Genomic DNA, 26,431 nt, shown 5'->3' with positions numbered 1-26,431 from the left:
GGATGCTTTATACTTTTAATTCCACAGTCACCTCTGAATAGAGATTAATATTTAAAAAAACTGAGGTCTAGAGAGTGTCTTTACTCAAAGTCAAAAGTGAAGTAAGCTCTACCTTAGGTCAAAGTGAGTACATGGTGGAGCCAGAATTTAGAAAGCTCTGACTACAAAACAACTTCTTTCTATGCCCTACGACATGACAGATAGTATAGTACAATGATTAAGAGCACAGACTCTGGGTGTCTTGAGTTGAAAGGCTCACTCTGCCATTTAGTATCTATGTGACCTTGAACAAAAGTTACCTAATCTCTCTATCCCTTGGGTTGCTCATCTATAAAACAGACAGTAAGAGTGTCTCATAGGTTCATTATGAGCATTCAATGAGTTGATATATTTAAAGTACTTGCAACGGTGTATAAAGATATATAAAAGCATTATATAACAAAGTATTATATAAATGTTTTTGTTCTTAGTGTTATGCCATTCTGCTACCATTAACAAAAAACCTCCAACTTCATCTCATTCAAAGCACGGAGCAGAGGTGCTTCTCTGGTTTTTGTTCAGGACAAAGAACCAAAACATTACACATCTAAGCAAGCTTGTATTGGTAGATAGGTAAATACAACACTATCAAACTTGAGGGATGGGGTGGGTGGATGGAAAGGGAAGGGCCAGTAAAGAAAAAGCAGGGGCCGTCCCTGCCAACCATGACTCCACAGATCCAACTCAGACAGCACTATTTCTGCATAATTCTAAACATGCCACATTCAAGGAATTTGTGCCTAGTTAATGGGGTTTCCCCACCCGGGCATATCTTTCCTTCCCACTTAATTATTTCCTATACCAATTTTACATGTACTTTGAATCTTATCTCTAGAGAGACTCAGAGATTCTGCAGTTCACAGAGATCTCTTCTCCCTTCTCAGATTACTGGGAGGCCTTATGATAAATAGCATAATTTGGCACTTAATCAAAGGCGATCTTCTTTCTAACGTGTTCACATGAATACAGAGACAGTCTGCGCTGCAGGTTGAACTGTCTTAAGGTTTACCACAAGGCTGGACCCCAAAATTCACTCTAAACACTTACTTGCTGAATTGAACCCTAAGAGACTGATTCCTTTGGCACTGCCCTGTAGCGCTGGATGCAACTAGTGTGTTTGATGGCTTCTCACTCACCTTGCGTTGTCAATGTGCAGGAGGACAAAGATGGCCCACTCCCAGAGCCCCTCACTTTCCAGCTGGCCAGCATAACTGGCCTGCAGCACACCCTCACACTGCTCTGAGAGATGGGTGTAGTTAAGAGCCCGCAGCACCTCCCACAAGTGCCAGCTTAGACGGTAGTCCAAAGGATCTGCTGTTACGCTTCGAGGCTCCAGCAGCTGGTTGAGATCATAATGTCTGCAAAGGAGAATGTGCTGAGAGTTACCAAACCCAGCCAGCAGACCACCTGTACTGGACGAGTCAACTGTCTCAGCTACAGCTTACAAAACAATAAAGGCAGGCAGCTGGGAGCAGAAGCATCATAAGCCTTATAGTCTTCCTCCTCTAGGTTCAGCCACATTACCAATCTACCAAAAACCAAGGCACCTTCTCTTCGGTGGCTCTTCTACCAGGTTTGCTGGTATTTGTTTGGTCTACTTTTACCATCCTGGTACAGGGAGTCTTCACAACTCTCTCCCTTCCATTCTTTCACTGTACTATCAATTACTTTCCTTAACCATTTAAAAAATACACGTTAATTCAAAAAGAGACATGTACCACAATGTTCACTGCAGCACTATTTACAATAGCCAGGACATGGAACCAACCTAAATGTCCATCAACAGATGAATGGATAAAGAAGATGTGGCACATATATACAATGGAATATTACTCAGCCATAAAAAGAAACGAAACTGAGTTATTTGTAGTGAGGTGGATGGACCTAGAGTCTGTCATACAGAGTGAAGTCAGTCAGAAAGAGAAAAACAAATACCATATGCTAACGCATATATATAGAATCTAAAAAAAAAAGAAAAAAAAAAGGTACTGATGAACCTAGTTGCAGGGCAGGAATAAAGGTGCAGACATAGAGAATGGACTTGAGGACATGGGGTGGGAGGGGGAAGCTGGGGCGAAGAGAGAGTAGCATCAACATATATACACACTACTGAACGTAAAACAGTTGGCTAGTGGGAAGCAGTCGCATAGCACAGGGAGATCAACTCTGCGACGTGCTCTGGGATGACCTAGAGGTGTGGAATAGGGAGGATGGGAGGGAGGGAAGATGCAAGAGGGAGGGGATATGGGGACATATGTATGCATATGGCTGACTCACTTTGTTGTACAACAGAAACTAACACAGTATTGTGAAGCCATTCGACTCCAATAAAGATCAAAAAAATATATATATATGTTATTTAGTATCTTTCAGGTTGTTTTACTATCTGAAGTTGCGGAATGCTACTTCACCCGTTTGTTTGAACAGCTAACTAGTCTTTTTTGTTGTTGTTTTATTTTTTTTAATTCAGTTTTATTTATTCATTTATTTTGGCTGCGCTGGGTCTTCGTTGCGGCGCACGGGCTTCTCTAGTTGTGGTGCATGGGCTTAGTTGCCCAGTGGCAGGTGGGATCTTAGTTCTCTGACCAGGGACTGAACCCGGGCCCCCTGAGTCGGGAGTGTGGAGTCTTAACCACTGTACCATTAGGGAAGTCCCAATAGCTAACCAGTCTTAATGATGGTTATTTCCTTCTATGGCTTGTCAATCTTACTTTTGATTTTGTCTACAGTACGTATTATTCTTTACATAGAAATCCAGGTTCGAAAGTCTCCCTACAGACTTTCACGTTTTTTTTTTTCTGCTGAGAGCCCAGGGACTTCAAAGATTCTGGACCAATTTATGTGTTATGTTCTTAGCTTCCAAGCCCCAGACCATAAGAACAGTAAGAACTAAGATCCCACACCTACAAGTTTTAAAGATCTGGGCCTTGATTACCAACCAAAACTTTTCCCTTTCACCTAAGATCCCAGACATTTTACAAGTTCCTAACACTTCCCCAAGTAATGAGTAGTTTTTCTTGACCGATGCTGTGAAACTGAACTCTGTGTGATGACGGAAATGTTCTATAATCTGCCTTGACCAATATGATAGCCACTAGCCACATATGGCTATTAAACACTTGAAATATGGTTAGTGTGAATAAGTAATTAAATTTAAAAACTAATTTAAAGTAGTATTATGAGAATAGCGGCCATTATACAGTGCAGTTCCTTACAGTTTATGTAAGGGTTTTAGTCATAGCAATTCTACCTTACATGAGAAGAACGCTTTATTATCTCATTCAGGCTTTGGTTTCTCTATTTCTGACACTTTGAGATATACGCTTTTCTTCCTCTTCCTTTTTTCTTTTTTTTGACATTAAAAAAATTGACATACAATAAACTGTACATATTTAGAATGTACAATTTTCGTAAGTTTAAACATATATATACAGCTGTGAAACTACCACCAAGGTCAAGACAACAAGCATACCCATCACCTCCAAAAGTTTCCTTAAGTCCCTCTGTGATCCCTCTCTCCTGCCCCTCCCTACACCTACCCTTCCCAGGCAACCACTGATCTTCCTATCATTATAGATTAGTTCGCATTTTCCAGAGTTTTACATAAATTGGAATCAAGCAGTAGGTACATTTTTGGGGGTATTTTTTTTTCTCACCACTTCAAAAATAAGTAAAAGTATTTTGATTCACCATGCTGTTGCATTTTATCAACAGTTCATTCTTTCTTACTGCTGAGATAGTATTCCATTGTATAGATGTACCACAATTTGCTTATCTAATCACCTGTTGATGGAAATTTGGGTTGTTTCCCGTTTTGGACCTTTACAAATAAAGCTGCTATCAACATATAAATAGACGTATGTTTTCATTCCTCTTGGGTAAATACCTAGGAGTGGAATGGCTGGATCATATGTATGTAGCCATATGTTTAACTTTTTAAGCCACCAAACTGTTTTTCCAAGTGCCAGTGTTAGTTTACATTTCTCCCCAGCAGTGTTGAGAATTCCAATTGCTCCGCTTCCATGATGACATGGTACAGGTGTCTTAATTTTTAGCCATTCTAATAGATGGGTAGTGGCATCCCATGATGGCTTTAATTTGCATGTCCCTGATGTCTACTGATAAAAACTTTTCATGGGCTTTATATGTACGTCTTCTTTGGTGAAGAATCCCTTTAAATATTTTTCCCAATTTTTAAATTGGATTGTTTGTTTTCTTATTATTGAGTTCAGGGAGTTCTTTACATGCTCTGGATAAAAGCCCTTTATCAGATATATGAATTACAAGTATCTTCTCCCAATTTGTGGCTCATCTTTTCATTCTCTTAACAGTCTGTCTAATGAGTAGTAGTTTTAAATTCTGTTGAAGTCCAATTTATCAATTTTTCTTTTATGGATTATGTGTTTGGTATCTAAGAAATCTTTGCCTAACCCACAGTTGCAAAGATTTTCTTCTAAGAGGGTACTGTTTTAAGTTTGACAATTAGGTTTATGATTCATTTTGAGCTACATGACTAATAGAGATAACCAATGAAACCAAAAGCTGGAGACAGGGCTTCCCTGGTGGTGCAGTGGTTCAGAGTCCACCTGCCGATGCAGGGGACACGGGTTTGTGCCCCGGTCCGGGAAGATCCCACATGCCGCAGAGCGGCTGGGCCTGTGAGCCATGGCTGCTGAGCCTGCGCGTCTGGAGCCTGTGCTCCACAACGGGAGAGGCCACGACAGTGAGAGGTCCATGTACAGCAAAAAAAAAAAAAAAAGCTGGAGACAGACTAATCAGGAGAAAAAAAGAGAAGACACAAATACCAATATCAGTGAAGAAAGAGACACAGCCACACATTCTACAGACATTAAAAAAGAATAAGGGGGCCTCCCTGGTGGCGCAGTGGTTAAGAGTCCGCCTGCCAATGCAGGGGACACGGGTTCGAGCCCTGGTCCAGGAGGATCCCACATGCCGTGGAGCAGCTAAGCCTGTGTGCCATGACTACTGAGCCTGCGCTCTGGAGCCCACGAGCCACAACTACTGAGCCCACGTGCGCAACTACTGAAGCCTGTGTGCCTAGAGCCCGTGCTCCGCAACGAGAGAGGCCACTGCAATGAGAAGCCCGCGCACTGCGACGAAGAGTAGCCCCCGCTCGCTGCAACTAGAAAGCCCGCGTGCAGCAACAAAGACCTAATGCAGCCAAAAATGAATAAATAAATAATTTACAAAAAAAAAAAAAAAAAGAATAAGGAGGGGACTTCCCTGGTGTCTCAGTGGTTAGAATCTGCCTGCTAATGCAGTGGACACGGGTTCAACCCCTGGTCCAGGAAGATCCCACATGCTGTGAAGCAACTAGGTCCATGTGCCACAACTACTGAAGCCCGTGCGCCTAGAACCCGTGGCTCCGCAATAAGAGAAGCCACCACAATGAGAAGCCGCGCACCACAACGAAGAGTAGCCCCTGTTCGCCACCAACTAGAGAGAGCCCGCGTGCAGCAACGAAGACCCAACGCGATCAAAAATGAATGAATGAATAAATAAATAAAAGAATATGGAAATGTTATAAAGAACTTTATGCTAATAAATTTGGTGACTTTGGTGAAACAGACAAATTCCTTAGGAAAAACAAACGAACAAAATGACTCAAGAATAAATAGAAAACCTCGACAGCTCTGTATCTATTAAAGAAACTGATTTTATAGTTTAAAAACTTCAATAAACTGGACTTTATAAAAATGTAAAACTTCTGTGCCCGTGTATTGGGAGAAAATAATTGCAAAAACATTTATAATAAAGGACTTGCATCCTAAATATATAAAGAACTATTACAACACAATAAAGAACTATTAGGCGACCCTATTAAAAAAGGGGGGGCAGCAAAAGGTTTCAAATAGATTTCAACAAGGAAGATACATAGATAGCTGGTAAATAAGCACATGAAAAAATGCCTGCCACCATTAGGCATCAGGGAAATGCAAGTTAAAACACAATTTTAGGGCTTCCCTGGTGGCGCAGTGGTTGAGAGTCCGCCTGCTGATGCAGGGGACACGGGTTCGTGCCCCGGTCCGGGAAGATCCCACATGACGCGGAGCGGCTGGGCCCGTGAGCCATGGCCGCTGAGCCTGCGCGTCCAGAGCCTGTGCTCCGCAATGGGAGAGGCCACAACAGTGAGAGGCCCGCATATGGCAAAAACAAAACAAACAAACAAAAAACCCCAAAACCCCCCACAATTTTAATTATCTGTATTTTACCACAATAAAAGACTGTATTATTCTATAATTAATATAATTAGTTTAAAAGAAAGTATTTAAAGAAATGAAATTCTCGTTTAATTTCTTATTAAGCACACAAATGACACACCACTATGTGCCCACTAAAATGGTAAAATTTTAAAAGCTGACAATACCATGTTTTGAAGAGGATATGGAGCAATTACAGATCTTGGTGGGAATGCAAAATGATACAAACAGTTTTAGATACAAATGCTCATAGCAGCTTTATTCTTAATAGCTCAAAACCAGAAAACTGTCCATTAACAAATGAATAAATAAATAAATTTCTGATATACATATTAACATGGATAAATCTCAAAATCACTATGTTGGGTAAAAGAAGCCAGGCACAAAAGATAACATACAGAATGATCCCAATTACATAAAATTCTATAACAGCAAAACTAACCTATAGTAATGAAAAGTCAGTCAGTAGCTGTCTGTGGTGTGGACTGATTGCAAAGGGACATGAGGTAACTTTTTGAGGGTAATGTAAATGTTACCTTGATAGTGATGGTAGTTAGATTATATTAAAACATATCAAACCACACACTTCATTATGTGTAAAATTCTATCTCATTAAAGTTGATTAAAATAATTTTTAGATTTTTAAAAAACAATTTCATTTAAGTATAGTTGATTTAAAATGTGAATTTTTAGATTTCTAATTCCAGTTCCCATGCTCTTTGCACTCAATTACTGTAAGTTATATTTTGGTAATTTATATAGACTTACGGCAATCTGACCACATATAAAAAGGAAAGGACTCCTTAGGGCTCATGGAACCCTCGAGTGACTATAACATATGGCTCTGATTTACCTGTCACTATAGAGTTTTAGAAGGTGAAAGCAGACATCTTGAAGAGGTCTCTGTGAGTCTTGCTCCTCCTCTACCACAAAGCCAGAGTCCTCCAGGTATGAGGGAAGTGGGCAGCAGGCATATCTGTCACCCTCAGAGGTATTCTGAAGTTAAGAATTTGATAAAACAATACATCAGCTGCTAGTATGTTTCACTAGATTCTACTGTGTCTCAGTTACTCAGATGTGTATTAAGAATGGTGTGACATCCTCTAAAGGAGTGTTTCAAGGATTTTAAACTTACTTTGATCAGTGACATATTCCACCTGCCTTCAATGGACTGGCAAAGACCTCAGACAGCTCTAACCCCACCACCTTTCTTGCCACAATTCTTACTACATTCAATTTTTTTTAGTGTTCTCCTTTTCCTGACAAATATTGATAATTCTGGCAAATGATATCAAAGACAATAAAAATGAACAGTAAGAAAAGAACCAAATAATGGCATTAAAAATATTAATAATCCTTGGGCTTCCCTGGTGGCGCAGTGGTTGAGAGTCCGCCTGCCGATGCAGAGGACACGGGTTCGTGCCCCGGTTGGGGAGGATCCCACATGCCGCAGAGCGGCTGGGCCCGTGAGCCATGGCCGCTGAGCCTGCGCGTCCGGAGCCTGTGCTCCGCAACGGGAGAGGCCACAGCAGTGAGAGGCCCGCGTACCACAAAAAAAAAAAAAAAAAAAAATTAATAATCCTTTAACCTCCAAATGGACAAGGAATATGAAATATAGTGATATTTAGAGGCAAATTTCAGACCTGCTAATTTGGGGCTACACTAAACACAAGGTCAGGCTGTATCTCAGGGAATTCCTGAAGGAATAAGACAGCATTAGGAATGAAGAAAAACCCTCCAATGTTGAGGCAGGAAAACAGCAGTAAGAAAATAAGTTGTGGAAACTCATCGTACTAAACAAAATAGAAGCAGAAACTTGAAGAAGTTTCCCATTAGATTTCCTGTGTTCATTTCAATTCTATGGTACTTTTCAAAAAGTAGTTAGGAAAAAGTATTATGAAATGTGATTTGATGGTTTTTTCTCTGTAGTACTTTTCTGGCAAAAACAGAAATCCTACCAGGACTCTTGCTTGGCTATACTGGATACATATACCTGAAATGCTTCTTCATACATGCTGAGTGCCTTGGAAATGGAGGCTGTTGGTGGGAGCAAATACCAAAGATGGACAGCCAGGGACCGTTTCCAATCCAACTGTGAGCACACATTGATTTGCTTCTGCTCTGAGAGCTGCCATACCTACAGAAGACAAAATCACCATCACAGCTCTACAATATACATTACCTTGTTACTGGCCAGGCCTGCATGTTGCTCACTTACTCAAGTTGATTCTAAATGATTTAAATAGCAGTGTTAATGATCCAGATATAAAATACACAGTCCCTTGGTGGCAGGTGATAGGGTGGACTTAGACAGTAAGTGCTGAGAAGAGGTGAGAACCATTCATTGCCCACAGCTGCCAACTTTAAGATGTGAATAAATTCTGATCAGTGATTTCGTTTTTGGAAATTGACTTTAAGATGGCAAGCAAAATGGGTAGGCAGCAAGAAAACTGGCTTAAAGTAATTATGATACATCATTCATAAAATGGAAGAGAAGTGGCTATTAAAAAAAGAGAGGCCACACAACATGAAAAACGATCATATTCAGTAAATTAAAAAAAAAGGTTGCAGAACTGCTATATATAATTCATTTTATTTGACTATATAACAAGTGTAAATATGCACACATATATGTCAAAATAGACTTAAAATATGTCTAGAAAGACAGACAATGAATTATGTTGTTTATCACTATGATATGGGATATGGTGAATTTTAACATTTTAATTTCTATATAACCAGTATTTCTTCCCCACAATGTACATGTTGTACGTTTAAAATTTGAAAATATTTCTTCTGAAAGTTAAATACAAGTTGCTTAGTTATATGTAACAGTGTACAATTTACAAAGATAGCTCTTTGCCTTAACCTCAAGCAATCCTGAATCTATGAGAAAGTTTATGTAAGTTTATGAGAAAAGAGGAAAATACCGGTTTTCCAGCCAAGAGGGCAAAGATGCGCAGTCTGTCCTCCTGGATGAAACAGTCAGCCTGGAGCTGATGCCAATCTACCAGCTGCATAGTAAGCAGCTCCCGGACCGACTGGCTGCCAACCAACTGGGATAAAAGAAGGGCAAGACGATGATCACCTACAAGAGAAACAGTTCTCCAGTGATACTGAGAATTTATAGACTTGGGAAAACACTTGGGGGCATTATTTTATTTCTTCTGGCCCTCAAGAAACACCTCTGACTGTTCTCTGCAGTAGTGCTAAAATACTGATCAAGAACTTAACATTTTTGGCTTGGGTAGAAAATCTTCAAAGTATTGTAGCTTAAACTAATTACATATAGATTATATAGTACACAGAGTTCAGTGTCAGATCTACTATTATTTCTGTGACCCTACACAAGGCACCTCAACTGTAAAATGGAGGGAAGTATCATTTGATTCAAAGGTCTATAGTGAAAACTGAGATGACATAAATGTAAACATGCCCAACTAGCAGGTACTATATAATGACACTGAGAAATGGCAAACTCAAACCTAGAGGAAAAACAAATGTATGATATAAAGAAAATGGTTGAGACTTTCACTCTCTAGAGTCCAGTATCTCTTTTAATAAAAAATTTTAAGTACAAAGGCTTGAGGCAATAAAAAAATTCTAGGGACTTCCCTGGTGGCACAGTGGTTAAGAATCGGCCTGCCAATGCAGGGGACATGGGTTCAAGCCCTGGTCTGGGAAGATCCCACATGCTGCGGAGCAACTAAGCCCGTGCACCTCAACTACTCAGCCTGCGCTCTAGAGCCCGCGAGCCTCAACTACTGAAGCCCGCATGCTTAGAGCCCATGCTCCACGACGAGAAGCCACTGCAGTAAGAAGCCCGTGCACCGCAACGAAGAGTAGCCCCCGCTCACAGCAACTAGAGAAAGCCCACGTGCAGCAACGAAGACCCAACACAGCCAAAAAATAAATAGATAGATAGATAGATAGATAAATATAATTTAAAGTTTAAGGTTATAAAAGGAAAACTGGAAGACAGAGTCCCTACCTATTCTGGAGGAACCGGCAATCTTCCCCGGAAGTTTATACTTAATATTTGGGTTAGAAGACAAGGGCAAACGCACGATTAAGGGGTAGGGACAGTGAGTAGGAAGTAGGCAGGGGTGCAGAGAAGGACGGTATGCCCTACCTGACTGCTGGGCCAGGGAGCAGGCCTCACTGATCCTCTTGCCCGTGAGGTAGCTGAAGACAGCCTCCACAGGGTTGTCTTTTCGAGTTAAGGAGACTTCCTCCTCAATTTGAGGTGCAGCTGTATGGGACAGCCAGCGAGAGAAAGCTCTTCTTCGCTCCAGAATCTGAATGTATTCAGTGGGCTCATCCAGCTGGCTGTCAAGCTCCTTCAGGTGGCCCCATAGAGCTTCACATAATGTCCATGTTAGGCTCCAGTGCTTCACAACTAAGGAAGGGACAGGAAAATAATGCAATGACATGAAGCCATACAATAACTACAGAGAGGGGATCACTTCACTGTGGCATTAAAAATACATAAATTAATAAATACCCCAAACAACAACTCAAGTTGATTTCCCTGAATCTGTCTCCACCTCACTCACCTGTGTCTTACAAGCTCCAGAGGTGTGTGGTATGACCGACCGCCTGCTCACTCCATGTATCCATGGTATTTACATAACAAATGTAACTCCAGGCTCCTTTAAACAGGTTCCTCTAGCCTAATTATGGCTACATATAGTCTCAAATTATAGAGAAAAATCCTCTAATTTGATCAAATTCTGTTCAAAAAATGCTTTAAGAAATATAAAGTGCTCTGAAAACTTGTGAGGGATTATTATCTGCTATAGGCACAGCTTAACATTTTAGTGAGCCTAAATGATACTGTTCAAAGCACTTAGGAGTAAACCAACTCTCATCTACACAATATACTATACAATAGTTACCACCTTCATTTTACAGATGAGAAAACTGAGGTACAGAGCATTAAGTGACTTGCTCAAGGTTACAGGCAAGATGTAACAGAGCCAGGATTCAAACTCAAGTAATCGGAGTCCAACTCTATACTCTTAACCACTAATGCTATTGCCCCTTACAAAGGAAAACAAAAAGGAAGCACTGTTTACCACCTTAAGCTACTTACAAGTATGCATTGGGAAGATGACTCACATATTTGAAGAGATAAGACAACTAGAGCAAACACAAATAAATGAACATAAACAATTCCCAAAACGTGTGATATGGAACATTCTAATAGTCCCCATTTTTCAGTAAAACTGATGTGAAATGTTGTGTGAAACATGTAATTTTTCTACTACTTGAAATAGTAAGTGCCCAAATTAGAAAAGCCCTTTATGGAAGTACTGGTTCAGAAAAACATGATTAGAATCATTATAGAGAGGTAATAGTGAGAGAAGTCAGGAAGGGAAGTTATAACCACCAAAGTTGTTGGGAAGAACAAGTGGGACTTGAGTTGGACATGGAAGAATGGGTAGGATAGGTAGGATCTCTCTCCCCCTATGTTCTCCGGGTGGGGTAAGGGATCTAATTTTATAAATCCACGGGATGTGACTGGCTACAGTTCCTTTGAACAGGGGCATAAGAGTAATGATAAACAGTGATGTGATTTCTTCCTGCTTGAGATTTTCCTCACCAACTCAACTACAGATAAGTGCAAGCTCAGGCATCCACCACTACATTGGCACAAGGAAATTGTGTCCTCCTATGAACATATGCTCCTACTCCGGTTCCTGGGGCACCAAGGATTACAAGTATAGTCCATACTCACTTTGCGGTTCCAATAAATCTCCTGATGCTTCCTTAACCCAATCTGCATAGTCATGAATGATAGCAACTCCCGGATTGGGGACAATGAGAGGACACAGCTCATCCACATGGACAGTGCTATGTTTTAATTTAAGCTCCAGAGATGTCTGGTATAATTGCAGGTCTTCATCCAGCTTCTTCTGCCTCAAACTGAGTTTTTCCAAATGAACTTTGAATGGAGACTCAGTTAGGCTACAAGGGAAAATAACAAATAAGATAGAAAAGACAGATGGTAGAATTTTCCTACAGTGAAACCTTTGTTTCGTTTTATAATTACAAAATAGGACACAAAACATTCCACTGTGATTTTAAAGAAAATTTGTTTCTTAATATCAAACTATAATGAACTTATTTGATATATATTGAGCAAATTACCTGACCCATGCATTCAGAATCCCAAGGCTTAAAAAAAAAAAGAATCCCAAGCCTTCTTAGGCCAGATTATAATAAGCATGGGAGTCAGTACAATTAGACCGGGAAATGGCTTCTGCATGTATATGGATACTATGCAATCCGACAGTCAAAAGCTACTGTGGGACACCCATTTCTCAAAACATACTTAACTCATAAAGTTATGAGTTATCAGTATCAAAAGTCATGAGGCTAAGCTTACAGATGCTAAAGAACTGACTCTCAATTAAGATGAGCATACAGTTGACCAGCCTTGATCCAATTTTTAAGACTGACATTAACAACCTCTAAAATATCATGACATCAATGGATAACCTGGGTTTAGGATCAATATTCCTAATTGTGAGGTACAAGAGATGCTGTTGTTTTTTTATTTCTTCAAAATCAACTTTAAAAACTACTAATAATAGGTGATCATAGTCACTTAATCTGTAGTAAAGGTAGCACAGTTTGTTACAATTATGAAAAGTAAATAGAAAAATGTTACAAATTTTACAAAAAACTGTATGCATACTACGTAATGACTACCAGAACACTATATATATTTATATATATATATAAAATCAGTACGGTAATATATAGTATATAAAGTATATACAGAACTATAATCATACATATGTAAATATTAATGGTGGGAACTGTGTAGAGATATATAACATGTATAATTATCAGATGTCATCTTATTTCCAAATACTTGTGTATGGATTATCCACAGTTCATACGTTTACCTTATTAAGTCTAAGATACAGGGAATGTGCTTTAATGAGAATATACCTCACTTATGAAGAAATTACCAATATCTAAGTGAGAAAATAGAAAAATGACTAATGCAATAAAAAGGATGAAAACTCAAGGAATGCTGCAGCATTAGCTTTGAGTCTGTTACTTTTCCAACTAAAGTTTAACCATTAGATAATTATTCTATACTCTTCATACCTTGCTGGTACAAATGGAGCTATTAATCATTTTAGTTTTTAATTATACAAATAAAATTGTGCTAAGAATATATCTAGAAAGATCACAAAGCAGGGCCCTGAACATGGGTCTCCTGGTGATGAAAAGCTTTTTCTCACCTACCATGTTGCCCTTCTCAAAAAGCATAAGAATACGTGACTCACGATTTAACAGCTACTGGATTAGGCAGGAATCCATATTCCATAGAATCAGCAATCTGATGATTTTCCAGTTCCTGAGGGCCACTCAGCTGTTCTCCACTATTAGCAAGAGTCCAGTTGGGGCCCCAACCAACCCGAAATGAGCGTCCCATAAATAGGGCCAAGTCCATCAGGAGTTTCCCCTTTCCATAGGTGACAGACTTTTCAAGAGGGACTAGGCCTGGTTGTCTGCGTGTACCCACTGTTTTCAACTGAACCTCAGGGGCTGGGCTGGGCACCATAAACACAGAGGTCAGGGGTGGAGGGACAGACCAAGGGGATGTGGATGGAATATTCATCAATGACGATGTTCTGGGAGTGCGACACTCTTGTAAAGAGGCACTTGGTGAAAGAAAAGTTCCACTTGCAAATTTTGATTGTAGTAACCCACCTACTCAAATAAGGAAAAAAAAAAAGACTATTAGAAAATACAGTCTGTTGATGAACAACAACAACCATCAAGGCTGAAATTATAGTTTTATTAAGCTACTTAAATCAGATATAGATGACCAGGAGCAGCTTATATCAGACTCTACAGAAATTCCTCTTTCACACAGGAAATCAAGGCAGGAATTCTAATGATGATGATGTCACCAACAATAACAACATTAATAACACTACTACTACTACTACTACTACTACTACTACTACTACTACTACTTAAAAAAACTGTCTAGCACTTATCTGCAGCAGACTCTATATAAGCCATTTATATACACTGTTTCATTTCATCCTTCAATAACTTTAGATGAAGAACATTACAGTCCTCACTTTATAGATGGGAAAACTGGGCTCAGTTAAGTGACTTGTCCAAATCCACAAAGCTACTAAGTGGCAGGACTGAGAGATAAACCCAGCTAAGTCTGACACCAATGCTCATGCCCTTATCAGAATGCCAAATGTAACCTTTCTTAGTCAATATAAAAAGTTGGTAAGATCAAAAGTCAAATTCATATCACTCCAGTGCTCAATGTCAGACTTAAGAAAACAGAAACCTATCTGTGATTGCATATATGCCTTTCAGAGGCATCTTGTGATTGCATATATGACTTTCAGAAGGATAGTTCTTGTTATTTTTGCCTGTTTTCCAATTTTATATATTTCCTGTCTAAAGCAAGGAGTTAGTTACTGAAGTATGAGATTTTCATGTAGTGTTCATTACGGAAAAGCTTGCTATAAATGTTTAACTGATGCTTTATTAAAGTATTTTTAAAAAGGAAAGTTAACTAGGGTACTCAAAAGAAAAATAAACAAAAATAAACATTTAGTTTTTAAGGCAATATAACAAATCTCTTCCTGGTAGTTCCTCTGGCTTTCAAAGTGTTTTGAAATTACACCTGCTGAACTCCTTTGTTGGTATCAATACTCTACCTCCAATCCCACATAGTTACAAGCCTACTAGAAGAGATAAGAAAAGCTTTAAAAGATACAGGTAACTGCTGTCCTGGGAATTTGGGAAGGTTTAGGGAAAGGTAGAAATCTGAAAAGTTTTGCACATTATAAGAAGCAACATTTGCCCCTAGAAAGCAATAAGGATAGTGTTAGAACTGCACAAAAAGAGTACAGAGCAAGACAACCTGCTGATTCCTCTAAGGTATGATTAAAAATTAGGAAATCTGAGCTTACTATTTAACCCACATTCATAAGCAAATAAAAACATGCCCCACAACAAAACAAATGCTTTTTTCCTCCATACAACTTCTGCATCTGCACCAATGACCATGTTTTTTAAAAACTGGCGCCACCTAACAGGTACATTTATAAGAGTACATTTCTGCTTGGCATCATTATGTCATATGCCTTTAGGGAGTTGTTTGCTAGAGAAGTCAACTCAGCTTAGAAGAAGATATGTGAAAAGCCAGACTTTACAGCTTTCTTGCAAAAGAGCATCTTTTACAGTACCTAATGAACGGGATTTTGATGAGTGAGTTGTTGAAATGGGGAGCCTGGGAGAACAGATTTCTTGAGACGTATCTGCTTTAGAAGGAAGGCGACTGAAGCGTTGATCCAGGACCATATCTACATCTTCTTCATCAGCAAGCAATGATGCTTTCATGATCTAAAAAGGCAATACCTATAGAATGAATGTGCTCCCCCAAATCCAAAGGCCATAAAAGAAAAACGCAGTTTACAACGACCAATTTTTTAAAAAGCTCTGTCTCAGGCTGTGTCCAGAGCTAGTATAATATTTGTGTGACTGACTCTGTTCCACTGTATGTGCCTGAAGGATAGAACTTATATAAAACTCCTCTGCTTTGTATATACAATCTCACCAGAGGCTGCCATACAGCAGTTGCTCACATGTCTGCTGAATGAATTAATTTCAAAGTCAAATATAAGTCAAAGGCTAAATTCATAATATGACAAAAGGCACAGGCAGGGGGAAGCTGAGACAGAGCTTAAAGAAACTTGTAACTACAATAAAAATAAATAAATAAATAAACAAATGAACAAACAAAACTCCTGTGGAGCACTTCCCAGAGCTTCAAAACCTCTCTGTAAAGTAAATGAAATTAATATTTTATAGTGCTCACATTAAATGACTTGCCTAAAGTCACACACAGTAACAGTTACAAAACTGGGGTTAGAACCCAGGTCTTCTGAATCTCACTATAGCCTTCCTCCCACGAATGGGAAAATGATGCCTAAACATGGGCCATATTCCTGGTTTTTCTCATTCCAGCAACCACTCAACGCTCTTAAGTGATTAATGAAAGAAAAAGCCTGATGTTATGAAAGGAAGATAAATATTAGTTTGGATTCCTGTTGTAGTAAGGGTGGGTTAGGACTTCACCTGTAAGACATGTGGATTAATTCCCAGTGAAGATGCAATGTGTGTTGAGGCAGACACAGGTTCCTGATCCTCAGGCACGCTTTCTTCTAACATGGAATCCAAAACTGGCTCCTGGGTGATATCTATCATGTCACTGTCCAGTTCCACAACCCTCCCTAACTGCTCCACCTCTGGGCTCTGGCTCTGTAGACAGCAGAAAGATCAGGGAAGCAGCATTAAACACCATCAAATAGACACAGAGCTTCTAGACCATATTTACTTTATTCAAAATACGATACAACAATATTAGATTCTGCCCATTCCATCATAATGTGAGGTAGCGTATTTGCTAAAGAGGATTTAAAAATTACCCCCAAACTCCTCTATTAGTACTTGGGATCCAAATGAGGATTCACGGAATCACCCTTTTTAATATTATGGTCTGGAGCCTGGAACCTAAGCCAGCATCCATACTGAACATATGGTCTTCTTGAGACAAAGATTACGCCTTACTTGATTTAGTTAGCAACTATAATTTTCTGATTTACAGAGGGTTACCCTGCCCTCACATTGCCTTGCAGTCAGAAGCCATTGGAAAAGAGAATAAAAGATACAAATATCAAAGTCTCCAGTAACTCTGCATTTTCTTAAAGAAAACATTTAGATATAAATTTCTAGTTATCACAAACACTATTTTGGGCCTGGAATTTATTTTTCAGGAGACTGAATCCTAAGGTTAGCTGGGCTGTACCTGTGCAGTATCATATCAGAAGACGAACGTGTACTCTAATTTCCCAAAAGAAAAAACAAAGTTCTATTAGGAACAATTTTTATCTGGGAATAATTCCTTTATGTTTAAATGTGTCAAGAGTTAGATTTACATTAATTAAGCAGTTTTAAAGATATAGCCATGATTAACAGTCTATGGTTTGAAAAGGTAAACATTCATAAAGCTGAAACACACTGTAAAACCGGCTCAGTGCAAATTCATTAAATATGTCCTAAACTTGCATATGACCTGGTTAAAATGTTAACAAGCGGCTAAGCCAATTTATGAAACATTCTCAAATCTAAAAGTTCTTCCAATTACTTTTCTTCCATAATCTCATCTGCAGATTACTAACCTTCCACAATTTTTGGCTTATCTTTCATGAGTGGCCTATTTCATGCTAAACTTCAAATGGATGCTATTGTACAATAGGTGGGTTAAAAAAAAGTTTCATGATTTCTTTGAACCAATAAACAACCATTAGCATAACTTTTTAAACTTTAAACTTTATTTTTAATGGTATATTATCTATTACTCCCCTGAATTCCTTTAACAAATCCTTACTAAAAGAATGACTATTTCCACCTATAACTGTAGAAAAGTTGAGGTGTTGGAAATGTGGTGAATTGCCACTTAAGTTGTGAACAATCCCCAAGGACTGCTCTAACAAACTGGAGGCTAGATAATGGTTAAAAGACAAAAATGATACTATTTTTTACCTATTGGGGAGGCTACAGGCAGGTCTAACTACTTTTACGTTTTAAAATTCTGGAAAAAAAATTAAAAGCAGCCCTGGTGGTGATCCTCCCATTATAATAACATGAATCATGGGAACACTCCAATGCCCTCTGGTCTGTTAACTTTTAACCAATTCACTTTTAGGAATAGTTCTGAAATTCCCCATCCTCTGTCAACCTGTCAGGATACCCTCTTCTGCTGGGCTCCCATAACACCTTGTCTATACCTATTTTATACACTGTATCATGGTTTAATTCCTTGTGTGTGTGTGTGTGTGTACACACACACACACATACACACATACATATATATATTTGACCCACCACATTGTGAAGGCTTCAAAGTAGAGATTATAGTCTACTATTTTCTGTATCTAACACCAAGCACATTGTTAAATTCACCAAAACACTTTGTTATTTCTACTGGCTAATGCAGTGCCTGCCACACGGTAGAAAAAGCTAATACCTGTGAAAGATAAGAAGGAGCGAGTATAGGTGCGAGGAAAGGAAGGAGGAGGAGGAGGGTTTCAATTTACTATACTATTCAACAAAGGAATAACAGTAACAGCAAGAGATGCTCACTTAGAACACTTTTAGGCAGTGGCAGGATTTCATCAAGTAACTAGATTAGAGACCTAAGGGACTCAGCCTATCTTTAAGAAAGCTAAGGATCAAGGTTTTATTTGCTTCATCCTCATGCACAGACTTCAAAGCTACTGTCATCTAATAAGTGGACAGGGGGAAGTGAATTTGAAACTATGAGGACCTGGTAAACTCCTAGAAACACCATGTGTGAATTTCATTTAAGTATATCTAAGTAATTGCAACAAACTACCCCAACAGATGTTATTTTCAGAGAAATCTTGGGAGATCAGGTGCTTCCTCAAAGCCAGTACTACAAAGAAAAGTAGACAATAAAAAAAACTGGTGACACAGAAGGTACCTGAGTAAGGAAAGAAGGGGGTAAAAAAAAAAAGAAGCCCATCAAATACTAAGTTAACAGACAAGATCTACAAAATGACTCTCTTTAGATATATTGAGGATGATGTTTCATGACTGAAACCTTTAATGTTTTTAGAAACCTCCACTCTCCAGCTCAAAAGAATCTTCCTCATGTAAACAATACCCTAAACATACAGCATCTCTTCTTAATCCAACAGATAAAGTAATGCAATGAAGTGAAATCAAGATACCCTTATTCAACAAAGGGTAAATATCCAATCCAAGGTCAAACCCATGTTTAAATAATTCATATTGTTCTCCCAGCCAAACAGCCTAATCCAGTATATAAGTACTACTATTGCCTGCCTCCAAAACAACTCGTTTTCTAACAGCAAAGAACGTTTTATATTCATTTGGCTGGAAAATCAGCCCTGTCAACAATACGGTGTTCAAGAGCAATCCCATGTCAGGGTCACAAGGGCCCATCAAAGTGTGCATGTTTCTACACATACATTCACGGATATTACTGCAGGAGGCATAGGATTCAATAACATGAACATCTGAAAAAGGCTTGTGGCTATAGAATTATTTTATATATAATATGTATAAATTACATAAATATAAATTAAAATATATATTGATTCACTGGCTAAGTTTTAGATACCTGCCACTTTATTTTTTAAAACAAGTAAACACAAGATAAAATGGAATTTTCTCCTAAATTCTAATCACTTTTTCCTTTAAAAAACTTTTAAAGTTATTTGAATGTATTCACCGAGTAAACAATGCTAAGTTTCTGAGCAAGTCAACTAGTGTGTCTTGATGGTACTGAACACAAGTTACATTTCAGTATAAAGCTTAGGAAAAAGCTACGTCTCTCTACCTCACTGCTAAAGATCTGAAGTCTTTCGACAGTTTCGAAACGAGGCTACGTATCTCAATCACCTGGGGGAAAGAATTTAAAATATAAATATGCCTGAGCCCCAATGCCAGATACATGGGCTCTCCAAGATATTGATGCAGTTGGCTGAAAATTGGGTCTTAGATCAGCATTTTAGAACAAATGTTCTAACTACCAAACAAATGTTTCTGCAACTGCCCTAATTCACCTGTGATGAAGGGTTTTCTGCCAACATTTTCTCTAACTTAAAAGGCATAGAGAGGGAGTTCCCTGGTGGCCTAGTGGTTAGGATTTGGTGCTTACACTGCTGTGGCCGGGGTTCAATCCCTGGTCGGGGAACTGTGATCCCATAAGCCGTGCAGCGCAGCCAAAAAAAAAAGGCATAGAGGAGAAGATTACATAAAAATATAGTTACCTGTTTTCTGGTTGCTTAGATTCACTTGCTTTTTTAGGAGCAAAGCAAGGTTTAAGAACGAACTGCAAAGAGGAGACTGAGGATATTATACAAAAGATAGCAGAATAAATGTAACCATTAAACAAAACTATATATCTTCCTAATGCCTTAAGGACCCCCACCCCCCGCTAAAAGTCAGAGAACCTGAGATTGTGTACAGCAGGGGAAAGAAAGCTATAGCAGACTGAAGGAACACTGTATCACGGAAATCAACCCCTCCAGGGAGCCAAGTGACAATGTGAAGACAGTCATCTTGACACTGGGATGAGAAGATTGCTGTTTCCAGTTTATTCAGATGGCTCAAGTATTTTCCTCATGCCAAGTAAAATGTAGGTCCTGATGCTAATAACTCAAAAAACTGTGCAACCACTGGCATTTCCCCTAACCTCACTTAGGTCACTGGGCATTACAAAAGAAGAGTTCTCCAAAGACCCCTCTTACTGTTCTAACACATTAGCCTAAATATCTAAACAAGTCTACCCATTTCTCCCTTCTGGATCCAAAAGGTCAAAGACCACCCACTTCCTCAATCAAAGGAGATATCTGGATAAGATACCTATTCACTATATTCTCTTCGCCCATCTTGATCCTTACCACCTCTCCTTTTCCTAGAACCTTCTCCTGAAATTTTTTGGTGGTCAGTTTTTCAAAAGAACTCTCACCTACTGTAGTGCCATCACAGGAATTTATTGTTATCTCTTACTAGTTGTATTCTGGAAATTAAAGAGCCTAAAAACCACTGATGGTCAACATTACATAAATTTGCTCTATCTGCCACAAGATGAAGCTTTTCTTTTTCAGCTGTATCTTTAAGGAGCCTACATATTACTTTTTTTGGCAGAAAAGAAGGCTATCTGACTCTTATCCAAAGAAATACATATACAGTATACTGCAAGATTGGAAAGAGAGATTATACAAAGCATATGATTTAGACAAAATGAATGTGGGTAACTGGAAAATCAAATCCATTTACAGCATTTCTTTAGTTCAGAAGAGATGTATTCTAAATAGAGGGGTATTCTAAAGGCTAAAATTATAAACATAAAAGTCAACATATTTCCCATTTCCCACTTATATCATACCCTCACCCTGTACGCGCAAACGTGAACATACATACACAAAAGTCTCCAAAGTGCCTCCCAAGGAATTATTTAATCAATCATAAAAATCGCACATTTCAGCAGCCATAAGAATTGTAGCATGGAAAATTCCAAAGGTCCTGCTTTTAGCAGCTGAGAGGTAGAGGATGCTTTACAAAGACATTTTATATCAAGTTGTCTTCTTTGAGATGAGTATGGCAGCACAGAAAAAAACTGCTATAACCTGATTGAATATAAACAACATCCAAATGAAAGTAACTCTCTTATGAGTTGGCAAAGAAACTACCTGATATTTAAATTACAAACCTTTCCTTACAAGGACAAAAGGTTTATACTGGCTTAACAATACTGAAAAAGAGTGTGGTACAGGTAACTGCAATAAATGATGCAGCCCCTACTCTCCCCAAGCCAACAATTCATTTGTATTCTAAAGCTTTATGTATTTTCATAAAGATTATGTATTGTCAAAATACAAATATCAAGAGATTACCTGAAGTATAAGCAAACAACTTGAGAAAAATGGAGTTAAAAACCCTTGCAGAAAGCTAACCTGAACTTTTAAAAAAAACATGGAGGTAAAGAATAAGATTAAACTGCACATCAGGTAGTCAACAAAAGTCGGGTTTACTTTGCATCAACCCACACAAGCAAAATACTATCTTAAGTTGATCACTGAGCAGAGAATTCAGCAAGTCCAAATGAAGAGAGAGGGAGGTGTTTAAGAATGACAATCTGTAGAAGGAATGATCCAAACAGCAAGAGAATTCTTTGAATCTCTCAAGTAAACAACAGATGCCAGTACCACCTCATGCTCTCCCTTGTAATTGTCTTAACATGATTGCCAATACATTTGTACTCTTCAAAGTTCCGGGGTCATAAAACAGCTTTGTACTAGCTGAATGACTTGCTTTCAACGTCTGTATCATGGACTCCATTCAAATTCATTGTCCCATCTCTACCTGGGGCGGAGGTGCTGGTTTGCCATTAAGAGCCATCTGGAATGGGGTGGCCTGGCCTGCAGGAGGTAAAGGGGCAGTCTTCAACTTCTTTGTACTAGTTTTGGATGGCCGTTCCTCCTCCTCTTCATCAGAATCCTGAAGGCCATACTTAGAAAAATGAGAGACCTAAGGAAGAGAAGAATCCAACAAAATCACTTTTAACACTGTATTCAGAAGGGCTTCCATTATACTTGCCCTTGCAATCTTACAGAATTAGCTTCAAAAAAAAAAAAAAAGAGAGATCAAAATGTTTAAAGCACAATGAAATGTCACGTATCACACTTTACTGTTTTTTTTCTACGATTTAGATGATGTTTGGTGCGGGTACCAGTTGCTCATATAATTACTAACTTTCTATATTAATACAGGAAACCAAATCCAGAAGAGTCATCACTATTTTCGGTATATATGTATATATTGTGTGTGCGCGCACGTGTGTGTGTATGTACTGCCTAGTTGTTCCCTACCTACACAAGGGCCTTCAACAAGCTAAATAATCCAACTGGTCTAGAAGAGAAAGAATCCACTGGACTAAACTATCAAGGAAGGGAGGAAGTCAACCTCTACACACCCAGAAATCTTTAAAGGAATAAAAATTATTTAGGAAGAGGTGATCTACCAAGAGACAAAAATTCTGCCTGATGTCCCCAGTGATGCCACAAATTAGAAAAACACACCATAAAAGTATATCTAAATGGTCATAAGATGGTGTGTAGAACTTGAATCATGTGCTCAAAAAGTTTATAATAGCTCCTTACTGCTCTGGGGTTTAATGAGATGTGTAATTTGAAGCAAATTATGATGGATTTCTATATCTATTTCCTAATTTCTAGAAATAGAATTTAAAAAAGGATCTCTTCTAACACAGTTTATAACTACAGTTTATAAGAACTAGGTTAAATGACTATACCTTAAATACCCAAGAACCAGTTTCAGGACGGTACTCTTTGAACTGAGCTCCCTGTTTCCTTGAAACTGCTTCCAATCTTCCCTCATAGTTGATATCAGCAAGTCGATCTGGGCTCTTTATTAAACAACGAGATGTTTTATCTGTTGGCCAAACTCCATCCAATGTAACTTCAGCCTTCCTGTAATGTACAATCAAGTAAAGTGTAAATGTTTCATATTTATGACCAGAAAGCCAAGTAACACATATATACACAGCAAATAAAGGTACCTGTGTTACTGTGGAATTATTCTGCAGGTGTTTCATAAACTTGAGTCTTGTTGGCTCCTAAGGTAGATGGGCTTAAGAGTAAGGAATTACCCCCACATCAACTAGCTAAATATCTGGTTCAAGAGTGTCAAACCCCACTTACTTCAAACTACCATGGTACACCAATTATTTCCAATCCGATTTTTTTTTAGTAAATTTATTTATTTATTTATTTTGGGCTGCATTGGGCCTTCATTGCTGCGTGTGGGCTTTTCTCTAGTTGTGGCGAGTGGGGGCTACTCTTCGTTGCGGTGCATGGGCTTCTCATTGTGGTGGCTTCTCTTGTTGCGGAGCATGGGCTCTAGACATGCGGGCTTCAATACTTGTGGCTCACAGGCTTTGGAGTGCAGGCTCAGTAGTTGTGGCGCATGGGCTTAGCTGTTCCGCAGCATGTGAGATCTTCCTGGACTAGAGCTCAAACCTGTGTCCCCTGCATTGGCAGGGGGATTCTCAACCGTTGCGCCACCAGGGAAGCCCCTCCAATCCGATTTTTTTTTTTGTGGATGGGGGGCGGGGGGAGGAGCCTGCATTGGTTCTTCGTTGCTGTGCTGGGGCTTCCTCTAGTTGCGGTGAGCGGGGGCTACTCTTTGCTGCGGTGGCTTCTCTTGCTGCAGAGCACGGGCTCTAGGCACGCGGGCTTCAGTAGTTGCAGCATGTGGGCTCAGTAGTTGTGGCACACGGGCTTAGTTGCTCCGTGGCATGTGGGATGTTCCTGGATCAGGGATTGAACCCGTATCACCCACACTGGCAGGTGGATTCTCTCTTATTGATTGATTGATTGATTGTCTGTGTTGGGTCTTCATTGCTGTGCGTGAGCTTCTTCTAGCTGCGGTGAGTGGGGGCTACTCTTTGTTGTGGTGCGCAGGCTTCTTGTTGCAGTGCACAGGCTTCTCGTTGCGGTGACTTCTCTTGTTGCGGAGCACGGGCTTCAGTAGTTGTGGCGCACGGGCTTAGTTGCTCCACAGCATGTGGGATCTTCCTGGGCCAGGGCTTGAACCCGTGTCCCCTACATTGGCAGGCAGATTCTTAACCACTGCGGCAGGCAGATTCTTAAGCACTGTGCCACCAGGGTCCCCAATCTGATTTTAGTAACACTTAAGCTATGCATCCTCGACCAAGTCCGGTGTTAACAGTCCAGTGCAAAGACCTAAGTCTTAGTGAAGGTCTCAAAGTGCTATTGTACATAACAACAACAGTAATAATAGCAGCAACTACCATTAACAATGAATGCCTGCAGAGTGAGGTATTAGGAACATCACAGTATTAACCATTAAATAATGAGTGTGAATTGATGATAATAATGGTAATGTAATCCTTCTAACAGCAATATTTGAGATCAAGGACTGTGTCCTATTCATCCAGTATGCCTTGCATTTAGTACAGTGATTACCACATAATAACAGATGACTTTTTTTAACACTAATTTTTATTGTGGTTAAAAAGGTATCATCACCATTCTACTGTCTGTTTCTATGAATCTGACTCTCACATGCCTCAAATAAGTTGACCCATACATTATTTGTCTTTCTGCAAGCAACTGGCGTATTTCACTTAGTATAATGTCCTGAAGGTTCATCTGTTCCGTAGCATGTGTCAAAGTTTCCTTCCTTTTTAAGGCTAAATAATATTCCACTGTGTGTACATACATTTTGTTTATTCACAGACACTTGGGTTTTTTCTCCCGTTTGGCTATTATGAACAGTGCTGCTATGAATATGGGTGTGTACATATTTTTTCAAGACTCTATTTTTCAATTCTTTTGGATATATACTCAGAAGTAGAATTGCTGGTTCATTTTTAATTTTTTGAGGAACCACCATATACTCTTTCCCATAGCAGCTGCACCACATTTTACATTCCCACCAACAATACACAAAGGTTCTAATTTCTCCACACTCTTGCAAAAACATGCTATTTTTCTTTTAAAGTAACCTCCTAAGCGGTGTGATAACTCCGCTGTGGTTTTTTTTTTTTTTTTTTGTGGTACGCGGGCCTCTCACTGTTGTGGCCTCTCCCATTGCGGAGCACAGGCTCCGGACGTGCAGGCTCAGCGGCCATGGCTCACGGGCCCAGCCACTCCGCGACATGTGGGATCTTCCTGGACTGGGGCACGAACCTGGGTCCCCTGCATTGGCAGGCAGACTCTCAACTACTGTGCCACCAGGGAAGCCCCTCACTGTGGTTTTGATTTGCATTTCCCTAATTATTATCAATGTTGAGCATCTTTTCATATGCTTGTTGGCCACTTGTTTATCGTATTTGGAGAATCATGTATTCAAGTCCTTTGCCCATTTTTTTTTTTTTTTTTTCTTTTTGCGGTATGCGGGCCTCTCACTGTTGTGGCCTCTCCCGTTGCGGAGCACAGGCTCCGGATGCGCAGGCCCAGCGGCCATGGCTCACGGGCCCCGCCGCTCCGCGGCATATGGGATCCTCCCAGACCGGGGCACGAACCCGTATCCCCTGCATCGGCAGGCGGACTCTCAACCACTGCGCCACCAGGGAGGCCCTGCCCATTTTTAATTAGATTTTTTAAAAATGGTTGAGCTATAGAAGTTCTTCATATTCTGGATATATTTTTTAAATTAATTAATTTATTTATTTATGGCTGTGTTGGGTCTTCGTTTCTGTGTGAGGGCTTTCTCTACTTGTGGCAAGCGGGGGCCACTCTTCATCGCAGTGCGCGGTCCTCTCACTATCGCGGCCTCTTTTGTTGTGGAGCACAGGCTCCAGAGGCGCGTGCTCAGTAACTGTGGCTCACGGGCCCAGTTGCTCCACGGCACGTGGGATCTTCCCAGACCAGGGCTCAAACCCGTGTCCCCTGCATTGGCAGGCAGATTCTCAACCACTGCGCCACCAGGGAAGCCCCATATTCTGGATATTAACCCCTTATTAGATATATGATTTGCTGGCTTTTCATTCTGTTGATTATGCCCTTTGA

At 39.6% G+C, this 26,431-nt stretch overlaps 1 protein-coding gene across 12 annotated transcripts in view; it reads right to left on the bottom strand.

Annotated features, from left to right (window-relative positions):
• Positions 1–26,431, bottom strand: part of NUP98 (nucleoporin 98 and 96 precursor) — a 104,597-nt gene that overhangs the window by 6,304 nt on the left and 71,862 nt on the right. For 10 of the 12 annotated variants that reach the window (XM_081239698.1, XM_081239693.1, XM_081239704.1 and 7 more), the window contains 11 exons: positions 23,188–23,365; positions 22,239–22,403; positions 16,398–16,580; positions 15,506–15,662; positions 13,568–13,994; positions 12,001–12,230; positions 10,393–10,659; positions 9,191–9,348; positions 8,254–8,397; positions 7,114–7,256; positions 1,176–1,397 (listed from right to left, as the gene is read on the bottom strand). In XM_081239698.1, coding sequence (XP_081095824.1) covers positions 1,176–1,397; positions 7,114–7,256; positions 8,254–8,397; positions 9,191–9,348; positions 10,393–10,659; positions 12,001–12,230; positions 13,568–13,994; positions 15,506–15,662; positions 16,398–16,580; positions 22,239–22,403; positions 23,188–23,365 — 2,274 coding nt within the window. The remainder of the gene's footprint in view (positions 1–1,175; positions 1,398–7,113; positions 7,257–8,253; positions 8,398–9,190; positions 9,349–10,392; positions 10,660–12,000; positions 12,231–13,567; positions 13,995–15,505; positions 15,663–16,397; positions 16,581–22,238; positions 22,404–23,187; positions 23,366–26,431) is intronic. The other 2 variants (XM_081239695.1, XM_081239696.1) reach the window with 1 other exon arrangement.

This window comes from Mesoplodon bidens, assembly GCF_964165515.1.
Source record: "Mesoplodon bidens genome assembly, chromosome: 7".
Classification (NCBI taxonomy): Eukaryota; Metazoa; Chordata; class Mammalia; order Artiodactyla; family Ziphiidae; genus Mesoplodon; species Mesoplodon bidens.
This window is presented reverse-complemented; position numbering and strand designations above follow the sequence as displayed.